Source organism: Nipponia nippon, unplaced genomic scaffold (genome assembly GCF_047370975.1).
Source record: "Nipponia nippon isolate SJK-2023a ecotype South Korea unplaced genomic scaffold, ASM4737097v1 scaffold_7, whole genome shotgun sequence".
Classification (NCBI taxonomy): Eukaryota; Metazoa; Chordata; class Aves; order Pelecaniformes; family Threskiornithidae; genus Nipponia; species Nipponia nippon.
The window spans coordinates 8,702,379-8,727,659 of NW_028262391.1; the positions used below are offsets into that span (position 1 = coordinate 8,702,379).

The following is a 25,281-nucleotide window of genomic DNA, read 5'->3' on the forward strand; positions in this document are numbered from 1 at the left end:
AAGTAGCGAGAAGCGCCACAGGAGCCAGTTTCATGTGGTGCAGCTTTCTTCCCAGCGCCTGGGAGAACGTATATTCTGTCAGCGTTGCATGATGTGCTGGCTGGCTCTTCAGTACTCTGCCTCTCTTCTGTGACTGGGGAAGGAGGGGACTGTGCGGGGTGATGCAGTGGTAGCTGCTGGCATATATATATATATAAAAGAATCTTCAGACTGACATCTAAGTTGGAAACTGCCAGCTTGGATCTCAATGAAGTGTTGCCCTAAGTATTGTTGACTGTCAAATCATCGAAGGAAAAAAAGGCAATAACCCATCTGCAATCTGGTGTCGAGGGGAGGATTCTTGACAAGGTTGAACGATTACGAAAGGTGCTGCATTCCGGGTTTGGGTCTGGTTTGGGCTTTCTGTTGTCCAAGGAACTGGACTCAAAAGCACGTTCTGGGACGGTCACTATCACTCATCAGCTATCCCTGTGGGAGAAAGAGTCTTGGATTTCTTCCAGTAACTTGGAAGTTCCTAAGCGTTGATTTTTATTCTTTTTTTTCCCCCCCTTCTGTGTGGAAGTTGTGTTTTAACTTGTACCGCTTTTCTGTAAGCTACAATAATAGGCGGAGCCTGTCTGGGACATACAGCTCGAGATCGAGAAGCAGGTCCCGCAGCCACAGCGGCAGCCCTCGCCGACACCACAACCACGGCTCGCCACACCTGAAGACCAAGCATGGCAGGGAAGAGTTGAAGAGTGCAAATAGACACGGTCACAAAAGGAAAAAATCTCGTTCCCGTTCACAGAGCAAATCCAGGGATCATTCTGATGCTGCCAAGAAGCACAGGCACGAGCGGGGCCACCACAGAGACAGGCGCGAGAGGTCCCGCTCCTTCGAGAGGTCTCACAAAGGCAAGCACCACGGCAGCGGCCGGTCGGGACACGGCAGGCACAGGCGCTGAGGCTCGCCCTGCCGCAGGTTCTAGTTAAGCCTGTATATAATCCAGTCAATGGACTCGTTATGGGAGAACAAAGGAACCGATTAGGATTTGATTAATTTAAACCCAATATCTGATTTTTCTAAAACGTGTAGAAGATTTTTTTCTTTTGGGAAAGAAAGTGTTACCAACTTTTGCACATAATACCTTAGCAGTATCAGATTGATGGAGAACAGCGATCAGGTGAAATCGTATGTATTAGTCGTGTATTGTTTATCGATATGAGAACTGGAGAATGGATTTCTGTAAAAAAGCAAAATGTACCTTATTTTTATACAAGTCAATTGCAGACACTTATATTTAAGTATAGTTATTTGTTTAAACGATGGTGGATACTTTCTTACACTGGTTTTAGTCTGCATGTGTTAAAAGATTTTTACAAGAAATAAAATATAAAGCTTTTTTTTTTACTGCCTGTTGGATGTCAAATATATTGAAACTAAACTGAATTTTCGTAAATGCCATCACTTGGACCATTGCAGATTAATGGGACGTGTGGGATATCGATCTGCTTCTGTTGCAAACAAAAGACTTGGGAAGCTTCGGAAGTTGGTGCCGTTCCCGGGGAGGCCAGCTCTGCTCCCGACACCCTGCAGCCCTTGGGATAAGTGAGCACAGGCCCCTGGGGTTCGGTGGGAGGGTGAGGGGGAGCTGGGGAGGAGCTGCGCTTCACAAGCCCCGCAGGGGCTGCTCCTGTCCGGCTTCCCTGGCCCCTGGGGAGGGGGATTTCTGCCCTGCCCCTCGGCAGCTGCTGCTGCAGAAGCCAAGGAGGGATCAAGCTTGGGGCTTTTTATTTCCCTTCTTTCGTGACTGGCGGCAGGATGCTGGCGGTAGAAGGAGGGATCCTGTTGCAAGTGCAATGCTTAAGCAGCTTTTAGCTGAGCTCCCCGGGGCAAATCTGCCAGCGGTGTCCCGCTGCCTGCCGTGTTGCCAGCTTGGCTGAAGGGTCGTGCTGACGGAAAAACTCCTCAGAGTTTCCTGGGGAAACTCCTCGGGCTCAAACGTGTCAGGGTTAAAAGCGCGGATCCCCGTGCTGGGCTGACTGCTCTGTGCCCGGCGGCCGGAACAGGACCCGGTGTCGCCGTACCACCCAGAGCTGTCAGCCGCCACGGGGGAGCTGCGGGTGGAGTTGCAGGGAAAGGAGAGACGAAATGGGCGAGGAGGAATTCGGTTGGATTCTTTCAGTTGCTGCTCGGGTAGTAACAAAATCTTAAGCCTGAAGGTGCTTGCTGGCAAGCTCTAGATGCTCGCCCAGCACCCCCTTGTAGCTAATGCACCATAAAAAGACCTTTCCTCTCCCAAAACGCTTCTCCCAGCGTAGCTGCTCTGGCTGAGGCGACCCGGCCGGGTACCTTCATCTGCAGCACGGCAGAGGGCAAAGCCCGAGGCCAAACGAGCTGGTAAGGGACCGAAACGGGCCTGCTCCAGGAGCGCGTGCCAGCCTGGCCGCCGATTCTGCAGACCTCAAAAGGGAAAGAAAAACAAAATGCGGTTGAGCAAAAGCTTCGCTGGAACTGGTACGTTCTTGTAAGCAGCTACCCAGCATCCTGCCGGGCCCGATCTGCATCTGTTCTTGAGAAATACAAAAAGCGCCTAAGTTTTTTCGGGAAAAAAGGTAAAAGATAAATGTCTTCCTCTGTTTCTTGGTTACTTCTGTGGGTTTTTTTTCATCTGCAGTAACTGTATTTCACATGTTTGTTGCTTTCAGGAAAAATTATTTGTTGCTATGGAAATTAGGGTGTTTTTTTTCCCTAGATACAAGTATTTAGATAGTCTGGGGCAGCGATAAAAATCCAGTTTGGAAGTAGCAGCACAATTGGCTCAAGCTCTGTGCATCGGAGTGAAACGCGGAGAGGGCGCAGCCTCTCTGTGTTTATGCGTAAGCACTCATCACCCTTCCGTGCTTCCAGTGCCCCTCGCTCCAGAGCTGAAGTGAGCTTCCCTGTAAGGCTGGAACATCTGGTGATGTTGGCCTACTAGACACCATCTGCTGCGGATTGCTTACGCTGGGAGCTTGCAGCCAGCTAGCGAGAAGTTCAGCGTTTGTTCTTCAAAAGAGGTCTCCAGCCAGCTTTACGGATGGTAGCCTTAACCACGCAACGTCTTTGCCAACGACAGGCCGTAAAATAAATGGGTTTGGTTACCGAAACGGAAGCAGCGGATCTTTCTCGAAGCCCAAGTGTGTCGGGTCGGTGCTGTGAGGAAGAGAAGATGTGCTGGGGGTCTGAGCGACAAGAGGCACAAAGTGGGGAGCGAGTTGTTTGTTTCACAAACGGGGAGGGCGGTGGCGTGCAGTCCTCGGAGTGGAGCAGTCTGGAAACGGGATCGTGGCCCCGCATGGCTGTAGCCCTGTCAGCGTCCCATTACCGGGAGGACTTGTCAAGGAGAAAGCTTCTGGGCAAGCAACAGTTTAATCCTTCGATATGTGAGAGTATGGTTAGAGCTGGTGACCGGGCTGTACCCAGGAGCCAGCGGCACACGCGGCTGGGGCTGCTGAGCCGCCCCGGCCACTGGGCACAACTGGGAGCACCCAGGCTCTGACCGTCCTGGCTCCGGCTGAGCCACACCGCAGTAAGGGCTTCCCCCTCGTTGCCTTATCCCGCCGCCGCGCTGTGAATTCCTCCGTCTCTTTGGCTCGATTAGACAGGACGAGAGCTGCTCCCCCAAACTTACTGTGCCATTGGTTACAGCAGGGGACAGCAGCAGTGACAAAGCGAACATGCCAGCTTGCTCGCAGCCGTCACGCGTACGTGATGCAGGTCGTGCTGGGAGGCGACGTGACCAGCTGAGGAACTGAGCGACGTGCCGGGAGGGGATTGGCATCAGGGCCTCGCTCTGCTGCGTCACGTGCCAGTGCTAGGTCTGGCGCAGCAACCATCAACAATACCGTGAAGCATCAGCCAAGCCTATTTTAAGGGAAGTGCTGCATTATTTTTACAAATAGATCTCTCATGTCTCTCCCGAGATTTCAAAGTGTCCTTAGGTGTTCATTAAATCACAAAAATTAATCATTTGAAAGTACTGTTTGATCTTTAAGCATCTGTGTTGACCTCCAGGAGTCACTTGAGGCTGACTTGAGGCTGATTTGAGGCTACACTGACGTATCTCAGTAGTTGAGAAGTATTTAATGCTTGTTATTTTTAAATTTTTCGGCATCTTCCATGTGCCTGAGTCACTTATGGGAACCCTTCATCAGCTGAAACTTATCTCTGAAGGATGTGGTGGCTTTGGTGAGCCACTGAAGGTGATGTCCAAAGGCAGAAGCGCCCAAGGCAGCAGCGCCTCACTGCAGGTCCTGCCCAGAGCCCGCGGCTCTGCCTTCGCTAGGGACCCGGGCAGCCACACCGGGCGCTGGAAATAGCAGACAGATGCAATTGAGAAATGAGCCAGGGTTTCGAGCGCCCTGCGCAGATCTTTTGCTTCTGACCGAGCTCGTTGTCATCTGCATGAGCTTTATTCTGCACAGCGGTATGTGACACGCTTGCACAGTGAGACCGTGTTCAGGCATTTACCCTTCAGACTGGAAATGTTTTTATGGTAAAAACAGCCTCTGTAATGCCCTACTGCAATGCTATTTCCAACGGAAACCCTGCGTGCCGGTGGGAATGCAGTGGCTTTCCTGGCCCAGACTGTACCGCAATACAGCACCCGTTTCCCTCTGCCCCATCCATTTAGGCCTGGTTTACTGTGCCTGTTTTCTCACCAGCACGGATGGAAGTACTGGGATGCCAAAGAAGCCAGTGATGGAGCGTGCAGATGAAACGCAATGAAAGATATTTCCAGTCTTTTCAGCGATGGCTGTCGGCGGGGCACAGCCGGCTGCTGCTGCCAGCAAGCAGGAAGGTTGCTCGGGCTGCACCGTCGGACCCAGATGGCCACAGGCAAATATGTGCTTAATGCCAACAGAGCGGACGTCGTCCTGGCGAAGCGGCAGATGGCAGCCGGGGCGAAGCAGGACCAGGAGCTACGCACCGCCCCGAGCCACAGCCCCGCGGCTTGGACGTATCCGAAAAAAATTGCTCTAACAGCAAGCGGCTGTGAAAGCCTCGAGCCACCCAGTCTGATCCACAACCCAAAGTGAAAGGAGACCATGGGAGGTCTGTCGGGAAACGAGGCAAGGTGTAAGAGGAGCTTGGCAGGTAGGGGCTGAGGGGTGGTGGTGACACCTGACAGCGTCAGTGTGCTGCAGTGGGGATGGTTTCCTGGGAAATACGGAGTATTCCTGCATTGCCTGATGCCACAGCCGCTGTTAGAAAACGGTGATGGAAAGAAGGTGCTACCACTGAACTTTGAAGATCTGAGACCCCTAGAGAGACCCACAGGAACTGGAGGGAAATGTGCCAGCTGACCAGTTCTCCTTGGGTGGGGGAGTTTGGCTCGGTTGGTCTCGCCCTCAGAATTGCTTTTCCTCAGAAAAAGGATTTTGTTAAAATGCGTTGACTAATATTTCAACATAATGATGCAAATATTTCAAATGAGTAAATTCAAACTGTTGTGATGTCCTTCACTTTCAGCCTTGTTACAGACATTGGAAGGATGTACATGGACCAAAAGCTTTGGACAGTTTGGGAAGGAAAAAAAAAAAGAACAATCTAAGAATACTCTTGATGGAAACTGGCCCAACAAGTATTCATCAGGGCTTTTGCCACCCCCAAAACCCACAGGTTAGTGGCAGCGGGTGCAGCAGCGCGTGCCTTGTGCGCTGCTGTTAATGACAGCAGCAAGGGTCCCTTTTCCGGGAAATCTTTCCCCGGTCACTGCTCCTGCCAGGAAATGTTCGTGAAATCCATCATTTCACATTGGCCCCGTCTGCGAGCCTCCAAGGCCACGGCTCTCCTGTCTGTGCTCCTTGTTGCTCTCCTTGCTCCAAAGCACAAGCTTGTTGCTTGCAAGCTCTTTGGGGCAGGAACTGAAGCTGCTACAGCCGCCCCGTGCCCTGCGCTCCCCTCCCCGCAGCGGGACCGGCGTGTGCCCACACAGTGTTTGGCTGTTGTCGCAGCGGAGCCCCGGTGATCACACCCTGCTTAGGAAAAAACACTCCTGTAAAGGAAACAGCTTTCCAGTCCCATCTCCTGCCTGGCCACAGAGCAGCGGGGCATTTTGAAAAAAAAAAAAAAAAGTTAAAATTAGAAAAGTTGGCCTGAAAAAAAAGTCTTTATATTCCAGTGGAAGGGAAAAAAATTGCAAAAATTGCCATTTTTGTCCCAGAAAAAGAGAATCCCTCTTCAAAGGTTTGCTGGAGAGGACAAGGGGCTCACAAGCACCTCTGCAGACATCCTCTGGTTTGCCCCAGTCCCCCAAAGCAGCAGCCCTGTCCGGCTGGGCCCCCCTGCGCTGCTGTGCACCCATCGCCTCCCAGGGTGGCTGCTGGCTGCTCCCGCTGCCGTTCTGGGTTTTATTCTGTAGGTGGAAGTATTGCAAAGCGGACACGAGCATCCCCCTGCGTGCACACACTTGTACACGCACGCACGCAGATGCGCACACGCACGCGCGGGCTCTGCTGGAGCTGGGCTGGTGCTGCTGAACGCACCAAGACGGAGCAGAAGCAAAGGAGGGGATGGGTGTCCTGCCCCAGGGGCAGGGGCGCCTGGGCCCTGCGGGTGACGTGGCCAGCAGGACCAGGGAGGTGATAGTGCCCCTGTACTCGGCACTGGTGAGGCCGCACCTCGAGTGCTGTGTTCAGTGTTGGGCCCCTCACTACAAGAAGGACATCGAGGCGCTGGAGCGTGTCCAGAGGAGGGCAACAAAGTTGGTGAAGGGTCTGGAGCACAAGTCTTGTGAGGAGCCGCTGAGGGAGCTGGGGTTGTTTAGTTTGGCGAAGAGGAGGCTGAGGGGAGACCATATTGCTCTCTACAACTGCCTGAAAGGAGGTTGTAGGGAGGTGGGGGTTGGTCTCTTCTCCCCAGTAACAAGTGATAGGATGAGAGGAAATGGCCTCAAGCTGCGCCAGGGGAGGTTTAGGTTGGATATTAGGAAAAACTTCTTCACCAAAAGGGTGGTTAAGCATTGGACCAGGCTGCCCAGGGAAGTGGTTGAGTCTCCATCCCGAGAGGTATTTAAAGAACGGATAGATGTGGTGCTCGAGGACATGGTTTGGTGGTGGACTTGGCAGTGCTGGGTTAACGGTTGGACTTGATGATCTTAAGGGTCTTTTCCAACCTTGACGATTCTATGATTCTATGTGGCCAGCACAGCCCCATCAGTCAGGGCCAAGCGTTCAGATGAGTGCCCGACTTCAGGCTGCTGGGAGGAGCGGAGCCTTGAGGTAGCCTTGGGCAGCCTTGAGGGAGGGCGTCAACCACCAGATGCGTGAGATAGATACCTCGGTAACAACCAGGTTAAACTCAGCGTAAAAGCATCTGCGCGCAGCTCTGCAACAACTTGGGTGGACCGGCTTGGATTACCCCTGAAAGGCCAATTGCAACTGAAGCCACAGAGAGTCAGTAAGTTAAAATAGGGTTTACGTGCCGCAGCCCAAGCTCATTCAGGCTCCTGTACATGAGAAAACCTCCACATGAGCTAATGAACATCGACTTAATTGCACTGGTGGGCATCTCTCAGATAAATATATATTCAAGGTGGTTTGATGCCGGAGGCGATGGATTTAGGTTGCTTTGAGCCATGCTGGTTTAAAAACTGTCCCAGGTTTGCAGGAGACGAGTGACAGAAAAGCCCTCCAAGGCATCCCCGTACCTCACGGCCCTGCTCAGCTGCCATTCCCAGCATGGTTTGCCTAAGCATTAAAAGGTTTGTTATCTCCAAAGGGGTGGCATGCACATCTTGCTGCCCCATGAGTTCACCTAATGATCACTATTCAGCTAATTGAAAACCCAGATCCCACTGTCCCTAAGGCCTCCCTGTTGTACCCTGTGCCCCGGGGCTGTCTGGGTGTCCCCATGCGGGGGTATGTCTTAGTACAGGAGAGTTTCAGAAACACCAGCAGATAACTAATCCATTTTCCAAATAAAATAAATACCCACTCCCAAAGGGTGTCTCAAAGCAGCCGGTCACAGCAGGGCCATGGGCTTCCTGAGGGGACCAGAGGAGCTTCACCGGTCATGTTGTGGTGGCATCAGGAAGGTATTACTGCTGGATAAACCCCCAACAGGACTGTGCCCTCCCTGGGATTTAAGGGAAGAATTTCATTTGATGATGAAAATGAGAGTTTCCTCGGAGCCAAGTCATTTTCCCCGCATGCAGAGTTTCTTCTCAGTTGAATGAAAAGTGCAGCAAGCCAGATAAAGAGGCCAGCGTTTAGAAGAATACAGTTCTTGGTGTAGGCAGGCCCTCCCCGAGAGAAACAGGCAGCAGGGCTGGCAGCTCCTGCCTGACTTTCCCACCGTGCCCTTGAACACTCCGGGTGCTCCCTGGCAATTTTTGGGCGTCCTGGGAAAGGGCATTTTCAGCCACCCTCCAAAGAGCAGGGGGGTTCGTGCCAGCTGAGCCGGGGCTCCTGGTCACCACTGATTTGGCACCCAGCAGCTGCTGCCTGTTCCCAGTGGAATCCCCCGCCCAAAGCCGAATGCAAGGTAAAGTCATGCTAACAGTCGGGGTTTGGATCTCTCTTTCGCACAGTGGAGCGAACAGCAGGGGAAGGGGTACGGAGGCAGAGGGGTGTTTTGAAAGCTGCTTTCCAGGGGACGCGCTGGGACCTTGGTGCAATAACAAGAGTTTTAGGGCTGGGAGGACGAGCCCACTGCCTGCCCAACACTGCCCAGAGAAAGCAGGGATTTCTTGGGAACGCTTTTAATCACCTCCAGCGCTTCGCTTAACAAACCACGCAGCCAAAAGCGCAGCCAGGTGCATGCTGCTCCCCACGGCCACCCCTGAAACGCTGCCAGGGAGGCTCTGCAGAGACACCGCAAACAGCAGCTCCCACCTTGCGCTGCTTGGAGGGCGGGAGGATTTCACGGTGGACTGGAGGGGGAACTAGGTGATGTTTTGTGCTGGAAGTGCCGACAGCCTCAGCCAGCGGGTACAGAGGGAAGCGAGGGGTGGGCAACCTGTGCTCCCCCCTGACGCCGATACCCAGCCAGCGCAGCGCAACCTCTGTCCAGGTGAGCTCTGCTCACGGTGCAGCAGGCTGGATGTGGCCATGAATGCTAGATGAGAACAGAGTCTGATTTATATTTGCCTTTATGCAATAGCAACCTGTATGTATTCAGAAAGTATCTGGCTTTCATTTGATGCACGTTGCACAGCACAGTTCAACCTTGATGAATGTGCAGGCAGCAGATGAAGTCTGATGGGAATTACAGGCGTGCCGTGATGGGAGCAGACACCCCCCGAAGGGAAAGGATTTCAGATTGCCTTTACCACATCACACCTTCAGTTTTTCTGCTTCTGGCAAGAAGAGGGCCAAGGCTCAGCGCCCGGCTGGCGAGCAGTCGCTGTGCTCCAGCTCCTCCAGCCACCACACGGCTGCTCAGAGCCTCCCGGAGCCCCTCGTCCGTGGACGGGGCTGCATGGGGGGGCCGTGCGGGGCTGTGTGTGGCTGTGCATGCCACGCTCCTTCTGTTTCAACAATAATCAATTTGTCATCAAGTTTCAATTTGAAATCACACAGCAAACATCGCTGCTTCACTCAGGCATCCTCCAAAATCACATCGCAAGCACAGGCACATAGGCAGCGATCCCTGAGGCTGATGGAGTCACTGCAGTCAGAATTAATTACTGTACAAACACAGAGCGAGCGGTACAATGAGAGGCTGTGTGTGAGATCTGATTAACATATTAGTACCAAATATTGGAGGAAAACCTTGACTGTGTAGACCAAGACACGTCCTGTCGTGCTCAGCTGGCCTGTGCCGTGGGGTGGCTGCCCACGCCGGTGCCTGTGGGTCAGCCGGGGGCTCCAGCCTTCCTGCACCTCGAGGGTTTGTGTACACAACGCCTGCTCGCCCCAGCTGAAATTTTGCCCCCTGGATGCCCAGGTGAGACTGGGGGGTCTGCGAGGGGGCAAGGGTGTGAGCTGATGGCAGCTGAGCGTGGAGAATGATGGCAGAGAGCAAGGAGCGAGTCCCTTTGCCTTGATGTTAAAAAAAAAAAATAAAAATCGTATGTATGCTCTTTGCTGAGTACTTGTGAAAGCAAAATACATCTGCAGGAGTGCGGATAATTGGTGAGCAAAGCAAATGGCCTGAACTTGTCAGCTAATTGGAAAGCAAAATTCATACTCTAAACTGTGTGCAACCTGTGAGGGCTCTGCCTGCTCTATAGAATGTGCCGCTTCAGCTATGCCTGGCTTTAAGCCTACCTTTTTATAATTTGGTAGGAAAAAAACCATATGCAACTGCCATTTTAGCCTTTTTCCCTGAGGTAAAAATTGTTCACTTAGCCGACTAAGTGCTCTGGCTTGGAGGGAGCCAAACAGCCCAAGTGCACTTGCAGAGAGGGAGCTGAGGGTATGGGGAGAAGCTGACCTGCGCATCCTTCCTCAACAGCAGCGTGAAACGGCTCCGAAGTGCCGCAGGCGAGCATCGATCAAAGAAATGATATTTACCCGCCAGCTATTGCACAGCCCCTGTGTAAATATCATAAGGGATTGACCAAGGCAGAATTATTAGACTGATACTGCTGTTCCCTTCTGAGAGCCATGGCATCCAAGTCAAAAACAATCATGTAAAGAATAATTAAGTTCTCCTGTCTCCTGTGCATTTTTGTGGTCTTACAAATCCTGTTGTTAAAGGGTTTCTTTGCTGCAGCAAGCATCCACGTGAGCGGAGCAGCGGCTGCGCCCGTTCGCCAAACCAGAGAGTTGATCCAGTTGAGGTAGGGCAGGTCCTGGGCAGCCGAGTGGCCCGTGCCCTGCGCTGATAACGAATCAAGGGAGGAAATCAATAGGAAAATGATCTTGAATCAAGTGAATCTGCTTAAGGGCTTCAACAGATTCAAATACATCCATTCAATGAAGCAGTGCAGCCTTCTAAAACACCTACGTGCCTTAGGAGCCTCTGGTTTGTGTTGATTTAACCAGGAGTTAGGTACCCAAGTGCCTTTCACAACCAGTTTTAAGTCCTACTTTAACGTGGTATAGAGGCTGAGGAGCTGGAGTTTTGTTCAAAGCTGGTAGGCTTTTATATGCCCCAATACCTCTGGAAAAAAAAAAAAACCTTAAGCATCTTACTCCAGTTGGCGATGTTTCAAAAGTTAACTCCTGTGCTGAGAAGACACCTGGCCTGACAGCACACGTAAGGCTGACAGATAACTAAAGAGAACAAACTGGAGAGGAGACGACCGGAGCTGCCACAGGTGCCCCTTTCAAGAGAACAAAATATGTGCTCTCCGGGCGAAGAGCATCCTCCTGCCTCCCTCCGCTCCCCGCAGGCGCCTCTCCGGGGGCTTGGAGCCCTGGGCGAGCCCAGCCCCAAGCAAGCACTCTCGGTATTTCGTATTTTCATCCACAACAATTTTATAAACGAGTCAGACAGTAAAGGATTATAGCACAGTAGTTTGCCATCAAGGAAACCGCAAGCAACAAAGATGTTATCTCTAACATATGGTTCTTATTTGAGGAAATATGTCTGGTTACATTAATTGACACAATATGGCTTGGGGCTGTTTTTTGTTTTATAAGTACTCATGGGTTCCCCTAGCAACAGCAAAGCTCACCACACGGATACCAGAGCTGAAAACACAAAGGCAGGACTGAAAACCCTTCCCCTCCACCCCATACACCTCCTCGCCAGCCAAGTACAAGTGCTGGCCACAGATGCTGACAGGCATTGACCTTGCAACTGCGCTTTGCCAGCACTCCTCAGGCCAGCGAGCCACGTCCGGAAAGGTGATCCCCATCCACCCTTTTCAACCCCCCCCCCCGCATATGTGAGAGCTTTTAAGAAGCTGTGCTCAGGGATTCCTGGGATAACAGCCCCCGATGACCAGCCGGCCACCTCCATTTTAGCCCCCGCCTGCGGGACGCTGCACAGCCCCTGGAAGCGGTGCTGGGCACGGGGACAAACTCAGAGCAAGTTCTCAGAGGCCGTGGTTCGCCCCACCACGCTCCCGCGCACGCAGTACAGGCGAGCGAGGTCCCATTTTCAAGAGAGTTTAGGAAGCTGCTGGGTTTTTCAAAAGATGATTGGCAAAAAAAGGATTGGGTACCAAAAGGCGGAGAGGCGACTGGAGACTGGAGGGACTTCCAGCTGCCCGGGAGCTGCTCCCAGCTGGACACGAGCTACTCGAGTCCTCTCGAAAGAGAACAAACGCCCTCATTTTAACTGAGGGATACTGTTTTCCTAGACAAGACTCATCTTATTAAACTCACATTCGTCCAGCCCTGGGACTGAAAAACTCACAGATGATGAAAATGGCAACAAATGAGCTCCCTTTGCTTGATGTCCTGAAGGCTGCCCAGCCGAAACGATGGCAGATGAATAAATAGCAGGATGTCTTTTCAGTGGCAGAGCCCCTTGGCTGGGAAACGCTCTGTCATTCCCGGGCTCAGCCCCTGGAAGTGACCGGAGATAAACAGCACAAGAGCACAGGCCGAGGGAGACCAAGCGGGTAAGTCAGCCTCAGTTTTACCAAGACAATAACAAAATATGTGGCATAAAAGAGTATTCAGGCCGTTGAACAAGGACATGTGTGTACGTCTGAGGGTATGTCTGAACACGCTTTCTGTTGCAGGAGAGTTGGGTAAAAATGAAAATTATTTAATGCCACACTAAATCCTAGGGAGCCCAATTTGCAAATCGACCTGATGTCGGACTCCTTTTTTATGCGGGTTAGTAGGCAATCTGCATCCCACTACTTGTCACACAAGTTGGCCTAAGATGGGGTTTGGAAGGTTTAAGGTAGGGACTGTGCAACAAGGAAGGTGCGACGCTGGTGTCAGCAACGTGACTGAAGGCTTCTGTACGTCTGAGTTGTCGACGGAGGGAAGGGAGAGGGTGTGGAAAAGGAGATGTGATCGTCACTAACTGGATTGGTTTACACCTTGCTTAATTATGCTTTTGCTGATTACCACAAGGCCAGAAATGAGTTTTCACCCCTAGATGCGCTCCTTTAAATGAAGTCCCCAAACCAGACGTTGCGGTTGTGCACAGCGAAAGACAGGGCTTGGGGTGAGAAGTGCCAGCCCACGATCAGTGTGTCCTGCTCACGCTCTCAGGCTTACGGTGATCACGAGGTTTAAGGTCCAGAAATCATTTTCCCTGGGTCAGGCTAAGAGGGATCACTGAAGACTTTTGCTTTTCAGGATCTGTGCTGTAGTCTGGTTTCTCCTGCATGTTTCCTTAATGCAACCTCTTCTGTTCCAGGAGCCTGCCAAGGCTTTTGCTCTCCCCTGTTATTTACGGTGCTGGCTTTTCAGTCGTTTCTGTAGATTTAATGCTTATTATGTAAAACATGAATTGTGCTGTGATCGTGGTGAGGGGATGTTCTGCAGACCTTCTGCCTGCCCCTACCCATCCGTGGATTCCCGTGTCTCCATTAGTGCAGCTATGGCACAGACGGTGCGCCCTGGGAGCCAGGCAGCATACGTATGGCTCGCCGTCTTACGTGAAGTCCTTTGGGCAAAGCACTGTTTCCTTGTAAGATGGATGCACAGCAGGTTTGTAACGTCCTTGCCCAAAGATAGCCAGAGGAAAGTATTTTCATGAATTTCTATGAATACTAATTCATAGAAAAGCCTGGTCTTCAGAAGCAACTTTTTATCCTTTTTTTTTATCGCACAGGAATTAAAAATCAAAACTCTCACTGTATACAGTTCTAACAGATGAATTACCGTCTCATTCTAGCTCCAGTAACTGCTTCCATTACCCTCAAAGGAGGTGTTATCGTTATTTTTAGAAGGAATCTACAAAAACAAAACCCAAAAAAGACATTGGCAAATATAATGAAGTTGGCAACTGCTGATCTACGAAAGCACTGAGGCAATATTGCTACTTGGTTACACCCACAGCACCCATAAATCTTTCTCCACAGCTGACCTCTTTCTGGACACTTTTCAGCTGTCGCTGATGATCCTTTTTTGGGTACTTTTCCCAAAACGCACATGTGGTTCTTTGTTCAGAACTTTACGATGATTAAAATGACCGCTCAGTCCTGGTAACTTAAAACAAATATTGCAGCTAGCACAATGCTCCCCATACACAGGAAACAGCTGGATAAATGGATGCTGAAACGGATTTCCATAAAAGCCAATGATTCATGAAAACTGGTGTGCAGAAAGCAGGGTCAGCTTCGGGTTTCTGAGGAGCTTCCGCTGCTGGAGACGGGCTCCACCGCCCCGTCCACCGCTCTGCGTGTCATTGTCCTAACGCCCACCCTCAGCATCACGTGCGATTTTAGTGGAATAGGAGGAATTTACAAAACACAGCATCGGGGGTAAGTCTCATCTTTGTTTCCTACTGCCAATCAAGTGCTGCTCAGCTGACCTGGACGTGGGAAAAGAGCGATCTCATAAGGCAGGGGAGGGCAATCCACATGTTATTAATGCTTTCGGTTGTTTTATTTCTCAGGGACCAGTTTCATTGACAAGCACATTTGGGCAGGACAGAGGGCATGACCCTCAAACCAACCCCATCAGCAAAGGAAAATCTGCTGCACTTGCAGTGGATCTTAAGGCTCCTCTCAGTGCTCTCTGACCACCAGATTTCTTCAAGGACTCTTTACCCAGAGTTGAAAGCAGGTACTTGCCAGCTGGGTATTATTCATTGTAGTAAAGGGGTGGTAGGCCAAAATAAATCACTTTCCATGTCACATAAATTGGGAGATGGAAAATACCATTTAGGTCATATGGTTCATCAGCTCCTGCCAGTGCAGGGCTGCTCCTGCCAGTACATTTTCCGTAGCTTTTTTCCTGTCTGCTTTGAATGATTCAAGCACAGGGGCTCCACCGCTCCCCCCAGAGATCTTCCATGGCTACCACAGCTCCACATGAGGACATTTTCCTTTGCATGGCACTGAAACTTTCCTTTGCTAAATGTCATCCCACCGTGGACCACCCTGAATTATTCCACCCTTTCACTGATGTTTACCACCCTCCGTATTTATTCTGTGCCTGTCACCGTAGTGTCTGAGTACTTCTGATCTGCAGATACATCCCGCCATAGATAAATGAAGGCAGTGTGGTACCTGGTGCTTGGAGAGGTGGCCACAAAGACACCTTGGGCAAACCATCTTCAGTCTGTGCCTCACGCAGACAAACCCAGACAACTTCTGAATTAACGAACTAGAGCCACCAGCATAGTATGGCTGTTGTAGAAGAGTTCAAGAGCTTGATACCCACCTAAATTTAGGAAACAGAAAATCAGTAGCCTGAACTGCTATAATTGATGAGGAAAGCAAAGGAATGGTCTTCATCACACTTAGAAGTCTGGTGGCACTCATGGGACATATTTTCTGGTTGTATGTAAATTAAGTGAAGATGTCACCACACGTAACCTACTTCCAGCTACTCATCCTAATTAAACTGCAGATTTGTGGGCTCCATATGAAAATCTTGTCTTTGTAAAACAAAGGTGTGAGTTGGGATGCTGTGAAAAACTGTGGACACTCACATGACAGCTGGATGCATGGCCCTGAATGAACAATTAGTCTTACATAAAAAACATCAGAAACTTGGCTTCAAATTCTTTCTTCTGGCACGACGCTGTGCTCTTTTCACAGCAGCGGAGTACTCACAAAGATGCCCGCATGAAGCCTGATCCAAAGCACACTGCAGTTACGGGATTGAGCAGGGTCCCAGCGAGGCTGAGCAAGCGCTGAGAGCAGACCTGACAGTCTGTGCCCTGGAGAAATGATGAGCGTTTGATCGTCAGCGTCCGTGTGATGGGATGAGAGGCACTGCAGCTCTGTGCTGCCAGCACTGCAGCATAGACAGGCGAGAAGACACAGCTACAAAAGCCCCATCACACCCTCTGAACACCTTTCTGCCACCTCCTAAAACCTGGTGACAGTAATTCTTCTGCAGCCTGCTTTAAAAAAAAGTTAACAATTATCTGTGATTTTGTGGCGAGAAACACCACTGGTATTTTTCTGCAGTGCTGTGACTCCTTGACCACAGTCAGGGAAAAAACTGCAGGCTGCATCGCAGCGGGCAGCACAGGGCACAAGCGAGGACTGCAGAGCCTGAAGAAGCCAGAAATACCCACTGGCCTTGCATAGCCTTGCAAATTCAATTTCCCATTAGCCCTTATCGAGCAACCCCACAGAACAGAGTGACTCCGGCGTTACAAACCTGCCCTGGAGGTCTCGGCAAAGGGGCAGGGGCAGCACGGGGCAGGGGGACGCCAGCCCCACGCCTGGCCCAGCAGCACCGGCACCCCACCACACTGCACGGGGAGGGCTACCAGGTGCTCCAGGGAGGGCTACCAGATGCTCTGGCTGTGAGTCACGTCTCCTGATATTGTGTTGAAATGGCAACTAACTTTTGTGTATATATGTGCATTGTTCAGTAACTCCAGTCCTGTCCCAGCACTGCCTGCAGCAGCGCCCGGGCAGGCGTGGGCTCCAGAGGGGCTCTGTGCTGCATCCCCCCCAGACCCTACAGCTGACCCTATAGAAGAGCTGTGCTATACAGCTCTGTACAACCTACAGACCTGTGTGTGTGAGCATGTCCACGTGGGATCTGACAAACCTGCGGGGAAAGATGGATCACGGGAGGCAGAAGGTGGTGACTCACGGCAGACCAACGGGGGGAGGAGGAAATAACTCCTGCTTGAGTTGCAAAGGGTGGAGAGGTGACCTGTTTGCATTAATCCTCTACAACTGCACTGTCCGTGCTACGCTGGAAGAAAAAGGAAAAAAGAAACAATGCTAGCAAAAGACACAAGCTTCCCAATTTCAGTACTCAGCCCCAGATAACCTGGAGTCATTCACCACACAGATCATCTTATCTCACACCGAGTACACACATATGACCAACTGACCTGATACGGCCATTTAACCACTTGGGATTTGTTTTGCTTAGCCAACACCAGAGATGCCCACATACTAAATATTTATCTGTAGCCATAGCTGCAGTAAGCAACGCAACTACAACAACTTTTCAGTGGCAGCAGCAGAGAGCTGCTGGAGCCTCCACCCCACCTCGCGCATCGCCTGCTGGCCCCGGGGCTGGGACGAGGGAATTGCAGCTCTAACAAGGCGACAGGAGTGCTCAGACCTTCCCCATGCTGCGCCCAGCAAAGCCTGACGTGGGACAGTAAAGCGAGATACCAGTGTCAGCAAACAGTGCTCGCTAACTTAATTTCTTCCTCGCTGAGGGCACAGGTGAATGATGGCGTGCATCCAAAGCCCGTCCATTCATGGCACCAACCAAGATGCTGGGCAAAACACACGGGACAAGGCACCTCTCTTTCTGTGAGCTGAGGACACTGCCACCGAGATTGGAATTAATCAGTGACGTTCACATTTTCCAAAGCTTTGTTTCAGGGTCTCCTCAGTGTACAGCAGTTGTTGTTGCATGCAGCTCTTCGTTCCCAATTTGCAAGCTTACTTTTTAAAAAAAATAAGAAGAACAAGTAGGCAGCTGTATTGCCGCAGGCTACCCTAGCATGAAACTGTGACTGCAGTCCCACCAGCCAGGGTTCAGCCAGCCAGCGACAGACATCATAGCGAGGATTTCCCTCTTGACTCAGTGATGGGCAGGGCAGAACACTGTGACCTCCAAAAATCCAGATCCAGCCTCCATCTCCCACCCACAGGAGGAAGGCAGATGCTCGGGTGTCAGGATCGGGGCTGCCCCCGCCTGCTGCCTTGGCCAGGGCTCCTCACTCACGCCTGGACCGGCCAGGGGCCACCATGAGTCTGTTCCCTGTACAGAGCCTCTCTGAGCTTTCATAGCAACAACTGCTGTTTAAAATGTGAATAAATGCTGACTACCTCCTGCCATGACTCTGCGGAAGGGCACAATACATGCAGCCAGGCTTTCCTTACCATGCACACCTGCCAAACCAAACTAAATCTAGCTATTTTGTTGTTTGTTTCATGGTTTGTTTGGTTTTTTTTTTAATTTGTTTATATCACACAGTGTTAACAGAAGACAAAAAGGAAAGGAGATTATAGACCCTTCTCTTTAGGAGTGTGTACATCTGCCAGCCTGGCTCTCCCTTCACCAGCAACAACCCAGGATGCCCGGGGACAGGGCACCTGCACTGAACGGGAAGGTTAACGCGATGCTGCGGCATACCTGGCTATTAGTAATTACCCAGGAGCTGCCCCAGCCGAGGAGAAAATGTGAGAAAGCGGGAGAGCCAGGCTGGACATTGAACTGGGCCAGGCCAGCACAGACTCAGCACCTGGCTGGCGTTGCCAAATCAGCAGAGTCTGTCTCCCTTTTGGCATCCGAGTCCAGGCAGACCTGGCACTGGCGCCTTCCGTGCTACATACGTTTCCTGTTGAAACAAGATTTGGTTGTATTTCGTAAGAGCTAGTAGCTTTTACACATGTCAAAATTTTTATTTCTGCTATTGCCCCTTGCTGGCTGTTTCTCACAGACTGTTCTGGGATGACTGGTGACGGAGTGAAGCGGTTCTTGGCACATTTCTGTTTAGTCATAAAAAGTGTATCTAAGGTCCTGCTTTCTGCAGTGGGAATCAAAAGTAGTAGGAGCACTTTCTTTGATTATATTTCCAAGCCTTTTTCAGCAACAGTCCGCCCCAAAGCTCTCCTAGATACCTCTCAGGGCCATGCTGAAGGCAGAGGGAGACACAGCTCTGATTTAAACAGGGACAGGACCGATGAACGGACACGCGGCTCCTTGACGGTTTCTGGCAAGGCAGGACATCGCCCACTGCTCCACAAGTGGAAGAAGCCCAAGGGGATGGAGGGCGGGAGGAGGGATGCTGCCTCACCACCTCCCTCCTGGGCAAACCTTCTCCAGATTATTTCACGGTTCCCTTCTGCTCACCCTGCCTGCCTCCCTGGCAGTGGTCCTGCCGCTCCATCTCTCGCACGCATCCAGCCCCCACTCAAAGTCCACATTCCCACCACCTTTGTTTCAGACAACGTCTCCCATTTTTCTTCTCTTTTCCATAGAAGACTTTCCTAGATTTACCATGGACAAACAATGCCAGGACTGCTGGAAGCGGGAGAAGGGGCCGCCGTGTTCCCATGGCTCTGTTTTCTCTCGTCCCCCCAGGGCAGCTTTCGGAGAGCAGGGGGCCTGGGCCAGCTCATGAAGGAGAAGGACAAATTTAGCCATTTCGGTGTGCAGAATTGCAGAACCGAGACTCTACAGTTTCAGTGCACACTGCCTGACTGTACACACAATGCATGTGGCAGGTGCAGGACAGACACCTTTTAAAAATCAAGCTCTGAGAAATAATATTTTGTACATAAATACATTGCTAAAAATAACAATTAGATAATAATTAACTAATGCCAATTGCATCGACTTTGGAAATGACTGCTAAGCAAGCTGCCTAAAGTTACCAAACTGCCAGTGACAAGGTCAAATACTACAGGGAACCACAGAAGTAAACTGAAGAACGCAGATATCTCCAGATTACTCTTCTGCCCTATTACAGCAAAAATCACTTAGACACTTGCATTTACACAGAGGCAGTGAAGGACCTGGTAAAAGTGATGCATTTTCCCCTTCTTGAGACTTGCAGAGGATTAATTTCAACAGCAGTTTGCTAATGACTACTCGGGGATGCTCGGATGAAGTGAGCAGGGCTGAACCCCTTAGAGAAACGCCTTCAAGGTACCAACTGCTGAGCTGGTGGAGCGTGATGGGCTCATCCCTGTGTTGTGTGATTCCCCGAGCACACACCAGTTCCTGCGGTGGGCTGATGCAGATTCCCACCTGGGCAGGGAAGAGTCCATCCCGTCAGACATCAGCCCAGCCTCCCTTACGCACAGGGGGCCCACACCCGCGGCTCGAGAAGGAAACCTGGAATAAAGCGGCTTCCACAGGCATCCTGCTGGGCAAGGTCACCCCGAGCTCTTGGCTGGTTCTCCTCTTCAAAGTCTTAAAATCATTGGGCTGTGTTGACAAAATACCGTACCGTTATAATGGAGACACCATTTCTTGTCAGGCCCCCTCACCCCCTGCAGATGCGGCCTCATGAGCTGTAATTCTGCAAATCAAAGCTTCCTGCTGAGGTGTCACTTGAGGAGACCTACCTGTGACTGGGTCAGGACGTTGGGTTTCACTTCAAATGATATTTAAGACCAGCCCAGTCCAAGCTGGTCACTAACCTCAAAGCTCCCTTTGAAACCCACAGCTCCTTGCAGCACACCTCACATCACCTGGGCTTTACACCACGTCTAAATTTAAACTCGCCAGGGATGTTAGCATGGCATCCTGGCTAAACTACAGCCTAAGCAATAACAAGTGCAAAGCCCAATACTAATACCCCATTTATTCCCATTTTCGGTTTGGTTTCGTTTTGTTTTTGTGATGGGTACGAAAAAGGGCTGGACCTCAAGTTGTCTACGTTTGTGTTTGTGCCTAGAGCAAACCGCTTCCAAAACAGACCACAAAGGGACCTCTTACAAACGTATGCCTGCCATGCTTTCTGACCTAGCTGCCTAATTATCTTCTTTTGTACTTTGTCCAAAAGTTGTTTGCATCATTAAAGACCTTTTACACACCACTGACTGTAGCTGGCTTTCTTCGTGTGCACAGTTCTTATTTACACCAAATTGCTCTTTAACTCTTACATCAATGAATTCAGAAGCTTTGAAGCATTTCCAGCAGTAGCCAGCGTATGCCACAGCATCGACACGAGGGCCTGGGCCTGAAGCAGGCTCCGTCTGCATCGGCTGCCACCGCTGCGCTGACCCCATGCAACGCTCTGCGTCTTGCGCGATGGCCGACGCGGGTTTTAGCACCGAGTCACACAAGATATCGGGTTCCTGCCCTGAGAGAGTTTAAGATTTCCACAAATAAGAAAACAAAAATTGAAACTTTTCAGGTTTGCTGAAGTGAAATCCTGTATGTTTCAACTTTTTGTTTTAATTTCAACCTCTTTTGTTTTTACCATAATTGGGTTTTACCATAATTAAGTCAATAATCGAATTCCAAAATGAATAAAACATAAATTTAACATTCAGTAGTGTCAAAAACAGGTGTTCTATCAACTTGAAAAACATTCAAAGTCTTTTTGGAAATAGGATGCTCCCCAAAACAAACCATTCCTTGTAAATTTGTGGGTTTGAGGAACCAGCAAAACTAGGTTTTATAGGCTAAAATGGCTCTGTGTCATCACTTGCATGTTCCTGACATTTAGAAATCAATTGATTTTTAGGAGATATAAAAATCTACACAGCTTTCAGAGCAGCCAGCATCACTCCACACACCCCCTATTAAATGAACAAGCGCAGGTAACAGGAGAGTGAGAAGCAGATGGCACCCGCAGCGTGATTTGGGATGGTAGCTTATGACTCACACAAAAAGATAATAGCTAAATCTCATTTTTGAAGAGGCTGGTGCAGCGCTCAGACCCGAGACACTGACATTTTCTGGTGCAATTAGACAAGCTTCACAACTGAAACAGCTTCTGCATTAGCACATCCATTTTGTTCCTAATTCTGTTTGGCGTGTGACAGCAAATAGAGGATAAATAAAAATGTTAAGTAGAATACTTGTTTATTCATGACCTGTGGGAATGGGAAAGTGCTGACACAAGCAGACAAACCCTTACGTAGGGATGACAACGAACTGCTTTCGTTTCTCTCTCTCTGTGCCATATTTCAGAGCTGCCCTGCACACAGATCAGCACTGCATTTCAAAATATCACTTGCTATGGCCCGCAGTACAACGAGCAGGGTGAATACACAGCAATTCTGTGGTGTGACGGGCCAACACTGTAAAACCAACAATTTATGGACTACGCAGGGGGTGGTCATGTACAAACTCACAGTAAAAAGGCAAAGAACGAAGGCAATGGGCACAGTGCAATCCACACCCTAATAACACCCAAGTCTGATAATGACATGGTTTTGCTAGCCTGCCAGCTGTTTCTGCTCCACTTTCGGTTTGAATATGTCGGTATGGAGTGATGTACCCACAGCCCCACACATGGCCAGGGTGGGAAGGCGTGCGGGGCTCGTCCCGCGACAGCACGATGCTCCCTCCAAGCTCTTCTCCACCTCCCATGGACACCTGAGCCTTTATTCCCGCTCAGCCTCTGCTCCCTGCCTTAGCTCCCCCCTGCCTGCCCAATTCTGCTTCGAGTCTTTCAAACCCTTCTTGTGCCAAGCCCCAAGAAGTTTGCCGCTCCAGAGCAAACCCTTGCATCCCTGCAGAGTGGGGTATCAAAGGCAGCTCGTGCTTCCCTGCCACGCAGCCCAGCAGCTGGGAGTCACTTTTTGGACACAGCAATTTACGCTGAGAAGTCTCTTTAAAGCTTTCTTCAGAGAGATGTGAAACTGCCTTTGTATCAAACAAATTGCTGAAGCCTCCTTCAGCAGAGGACAAGAGCTGTCAAGCACACACAAAAGGGTTTCTGTCACAAAAGGTATGGGGATAAGCTATAATATGCATTGTAGACACTTTTTATCTTAACACCTTTTAAAAGCAGATTTTTTTTTTAAGTTCTAAATATTCTTTTGTGGATTTTTCCATGGGAAGCACACTGTGAAGGACTGTCCATTTAAACTGGTGTAAAGCAAACCGTAACAGGTTGGCGTGACCGACATTACCCAGTTAACTTCAAGGTAACACTTGCTTTTGCCGGTGAAGCGCTGATGGAATTCTACCTCTTTTCGCTGCACGGTTATAGTGCAACGAGATCCGCCTAGGTAGAAGAGAAGGTATTACTTTGGTAGGCTGCTCAGTGATAGTCTTTTGGCTCATTGGGAAGAAATATAGTCACAGCCTGGCACTGACCTTAGCTCACCAGTCATTCAAGGCTCCAGATGGAAAACTGCAAGGAGGGAACGTTTGTTGCACGGTTGTTTCAGAAGATAGAGGGTATCTCTGGAGAGACAAGCAAAAATAATCTGCGGGAACTGGCCATGCTTGCTTGGAAGATTTTTTTTTCGTTATCTGGGAACAGTTCACAGTGCAATGCCAGATGCTCATATTTTCCATCACACAAATTATATTTCCGGTGTTAAAAGCTCTTCAACATTAATCTTTTGCAGTATCCTTTTTATTATCCTATCAAAAATAATTTTGTACTACGCTTTGAGGATGAAAAAAAACTCCCCACATAAGTGCTAAGCATATTTGGTTATATTGTTTCACGCCATTACAGTTGCATACGGAGTTTATTCTTTCTTCAGCAGACTACACTTAACCACCTACAACAATTAAAGATTAAATCGAACATCAAATCTTCATTATGTAAGTCAGTCCCTGTTTTAAATAACTAAAAATAAAGACATGTGGGTTTTGTCTGAGAAAGGAAATTTCCCCAATTTCAGTCTTCTGCTCTTTCTTTTGTATTAAAAATGTCCGGTGCTTCTGCAGCATACTGCAGGCTTTAAAGGAACCCAGATACAAAATGTTGGGAGCCAAACCAAGAATTTAAAGCAAAGAATATCTTGCAGCACAACTGTTTCTTTGAATGAAAAGAAAGACAGTCTATTTTTTTTTCTGATTAATATATTTTAATTGCATATGGCATTGGGTCTGGCTCCAGTTTCTATTTTCATATACTTTTAATGCTGCTAAGATACCAAGATGCTTTTTTCTGAAGTCTAATTTCTTCCTTCATGGAAAAGCTCCATATGCAAGCCACAGGCTGGGATCCCAGATCATACACACCAACTCTGTTAAAGATCTATTTATCATTTTTAATACATGAGGCACATCACTGCTTTATTTTGTAATATCCTATTAGGAATAAAAACTTGATACATATGGCAAGCACTTTGATACATATGGCAAGCAATAATTTCATCTCCTGTCAAAGGAGCAGCAAGACAGCTCCATGTCACCAGACGTGGATTTGACTCTTTCTGCACTATTATCTGTGAAGAACACAGAACTTTTGGGCAACTTTTCATGGAAAAGTGATGACCCATAATGAGGTACAGACTGACTGTTTTCAATTCGATTGCTGCTCCAGCGAGTGACCTGGGATGGGGAGCGTGTCTGGGGAAAGCCCAGGCTGTCCTGCCCAAGCTTCCCACAGCTGGATATGAGCCATTTCTTGTCCCACAGCCATCGATTTGCATTTGTGACATGTGCTTGAAATAACATGCCTGGCTCTTGCTGTACGTACCATGGGCTCTGACGCTCATCAACACTTGAGCTAGCTTTGGCTTTCCCAAGGCAGCCCATGGAGTCTACCTGCTGGGTGCTTCCAGTGCTGCCCAAGAACTCAACTCCCTGATCTACTCTGGGTCCCACTCTCCTGAGAGTGCAAGCTACATGTAGGTGCTTGATCAGTCTTTCCTGTTTATTTCTTCTCCTCTTCTAGAGTGAACCAGCAAGTTCTTTCTGAGATGAAGCCAAGGCACAGCTCTGAGCACAGCTTGCACCAAGGACTATCCCCAGAAGAGCTCCTGTCCTACTGTCCTGCAGGATGTCCCCTGTTCAAAGCTTTCTCTCTCTAGACTATATTGACCATGTCCATCTGTTTTTATCTTCTGGGATGCAAGCCTTTAGCAAGAAGAGGACAACCCCTATATTGCAGTTGCCTAAAAATTGCTCACTTGTTCTGCTATGGCAGCCAAGTATCACTGTGGATACACACTGCCTGTGTAAGGCCTGCAAGCCAGAACCTCCATCTTCAGCTTATCTCATTTGCACCTTCTGCAGGGATGGGGACAGAGCAAAGGCCTGGCCTGAGGTGGGGGAGGTCTCCCTGGTGAACAAAGAATGGGACAGCAGCTTAAAAGGAGCATTCAGAAAGCACATGCAGAAGTTTGAGGCATCCCATGAGGACCCTTACGTTGCTTTGTAGGCCAGAAACACTGTGATGGCTTCACTTGCCCTGTCCCACCTTGGCTTTGGATAGTACCTCCCCTCCCATCACACACAGATATATGTGCTTTCCCCATCAACGATGGTTTTGCACTCAAGAGACAGTTGGCCAAACCACAAATGGTATTTGATGCTCACATGAAGCCTTCTCTAAAGCATCAGACCAATATTACTGACTCTTATTTTCATGCCCGGAGGAATCAGGGTTGACACGGTGGGCAGGCTGGAGAGGGCAAGCGTGGGGCAGCGCTGGCCGGCACAGCCCGCAACGCCCAGCTCAGCCTCGCCAGAGCCTCGCAGGACACCGCCCTCGCCACAGTCTCCTTTGGTCATCCACAAACCCACGACTGTGATGGCAGTCCCCACGCAGCTTGCACCCTGGCGCTTCTGCTTCCTCCGAAAACTCACATGCTGTGCTCAACCACTGAGCGTAGACTCCCTCCGGTTAATAGTAAGACACTAAATATTT

General features: G+C 49.9%; 1 protein-coding gene across 21 annotated transcripts in view; it reads left to right on the forward strand.

Annotated features, from left to right (window-relative positions):
- CCNL1 (cyclin L1) overlaps positions 1-20,526 on the forward strand; it is a 34,984-nt gene extending 14,458 nt beyond the window's left edge. Inside the window, exons 11-16 of one of the 21 annotated variants that reach the window (XR_015700553.1) lie at positions 1,462-1,587; positions 2,296-2,594; positions 2,688-12,484; positions 13,240-13,532; positions 13,657-14,612; positions 17,958-20,526. Coding sequence is in view for 1 of the 21 variants with exons in the window: in XM_087739917.1 (XP_087596043.1) it covers positions 595-943 (349 nt within the window). In the remaining 20 variants the exon portion in view is untranslated. Of the gene's footprint in view, positions 1-594; positions 1,390-1,461; positions 1,588-1,799; positions 2,595-2,687; positions 12,485-13,239; positions 13,533-13,656 lie in introns of those variants that run through there. The other 20 variants (XR_015700544.1, XR_015700547.1, XR_015700554.1 and 17 more) reach the window with 20 other exon arrangements.
- The last annotated feature ends 4,755 nt before the right edge of the window (positions 20,527-25,281 follow it).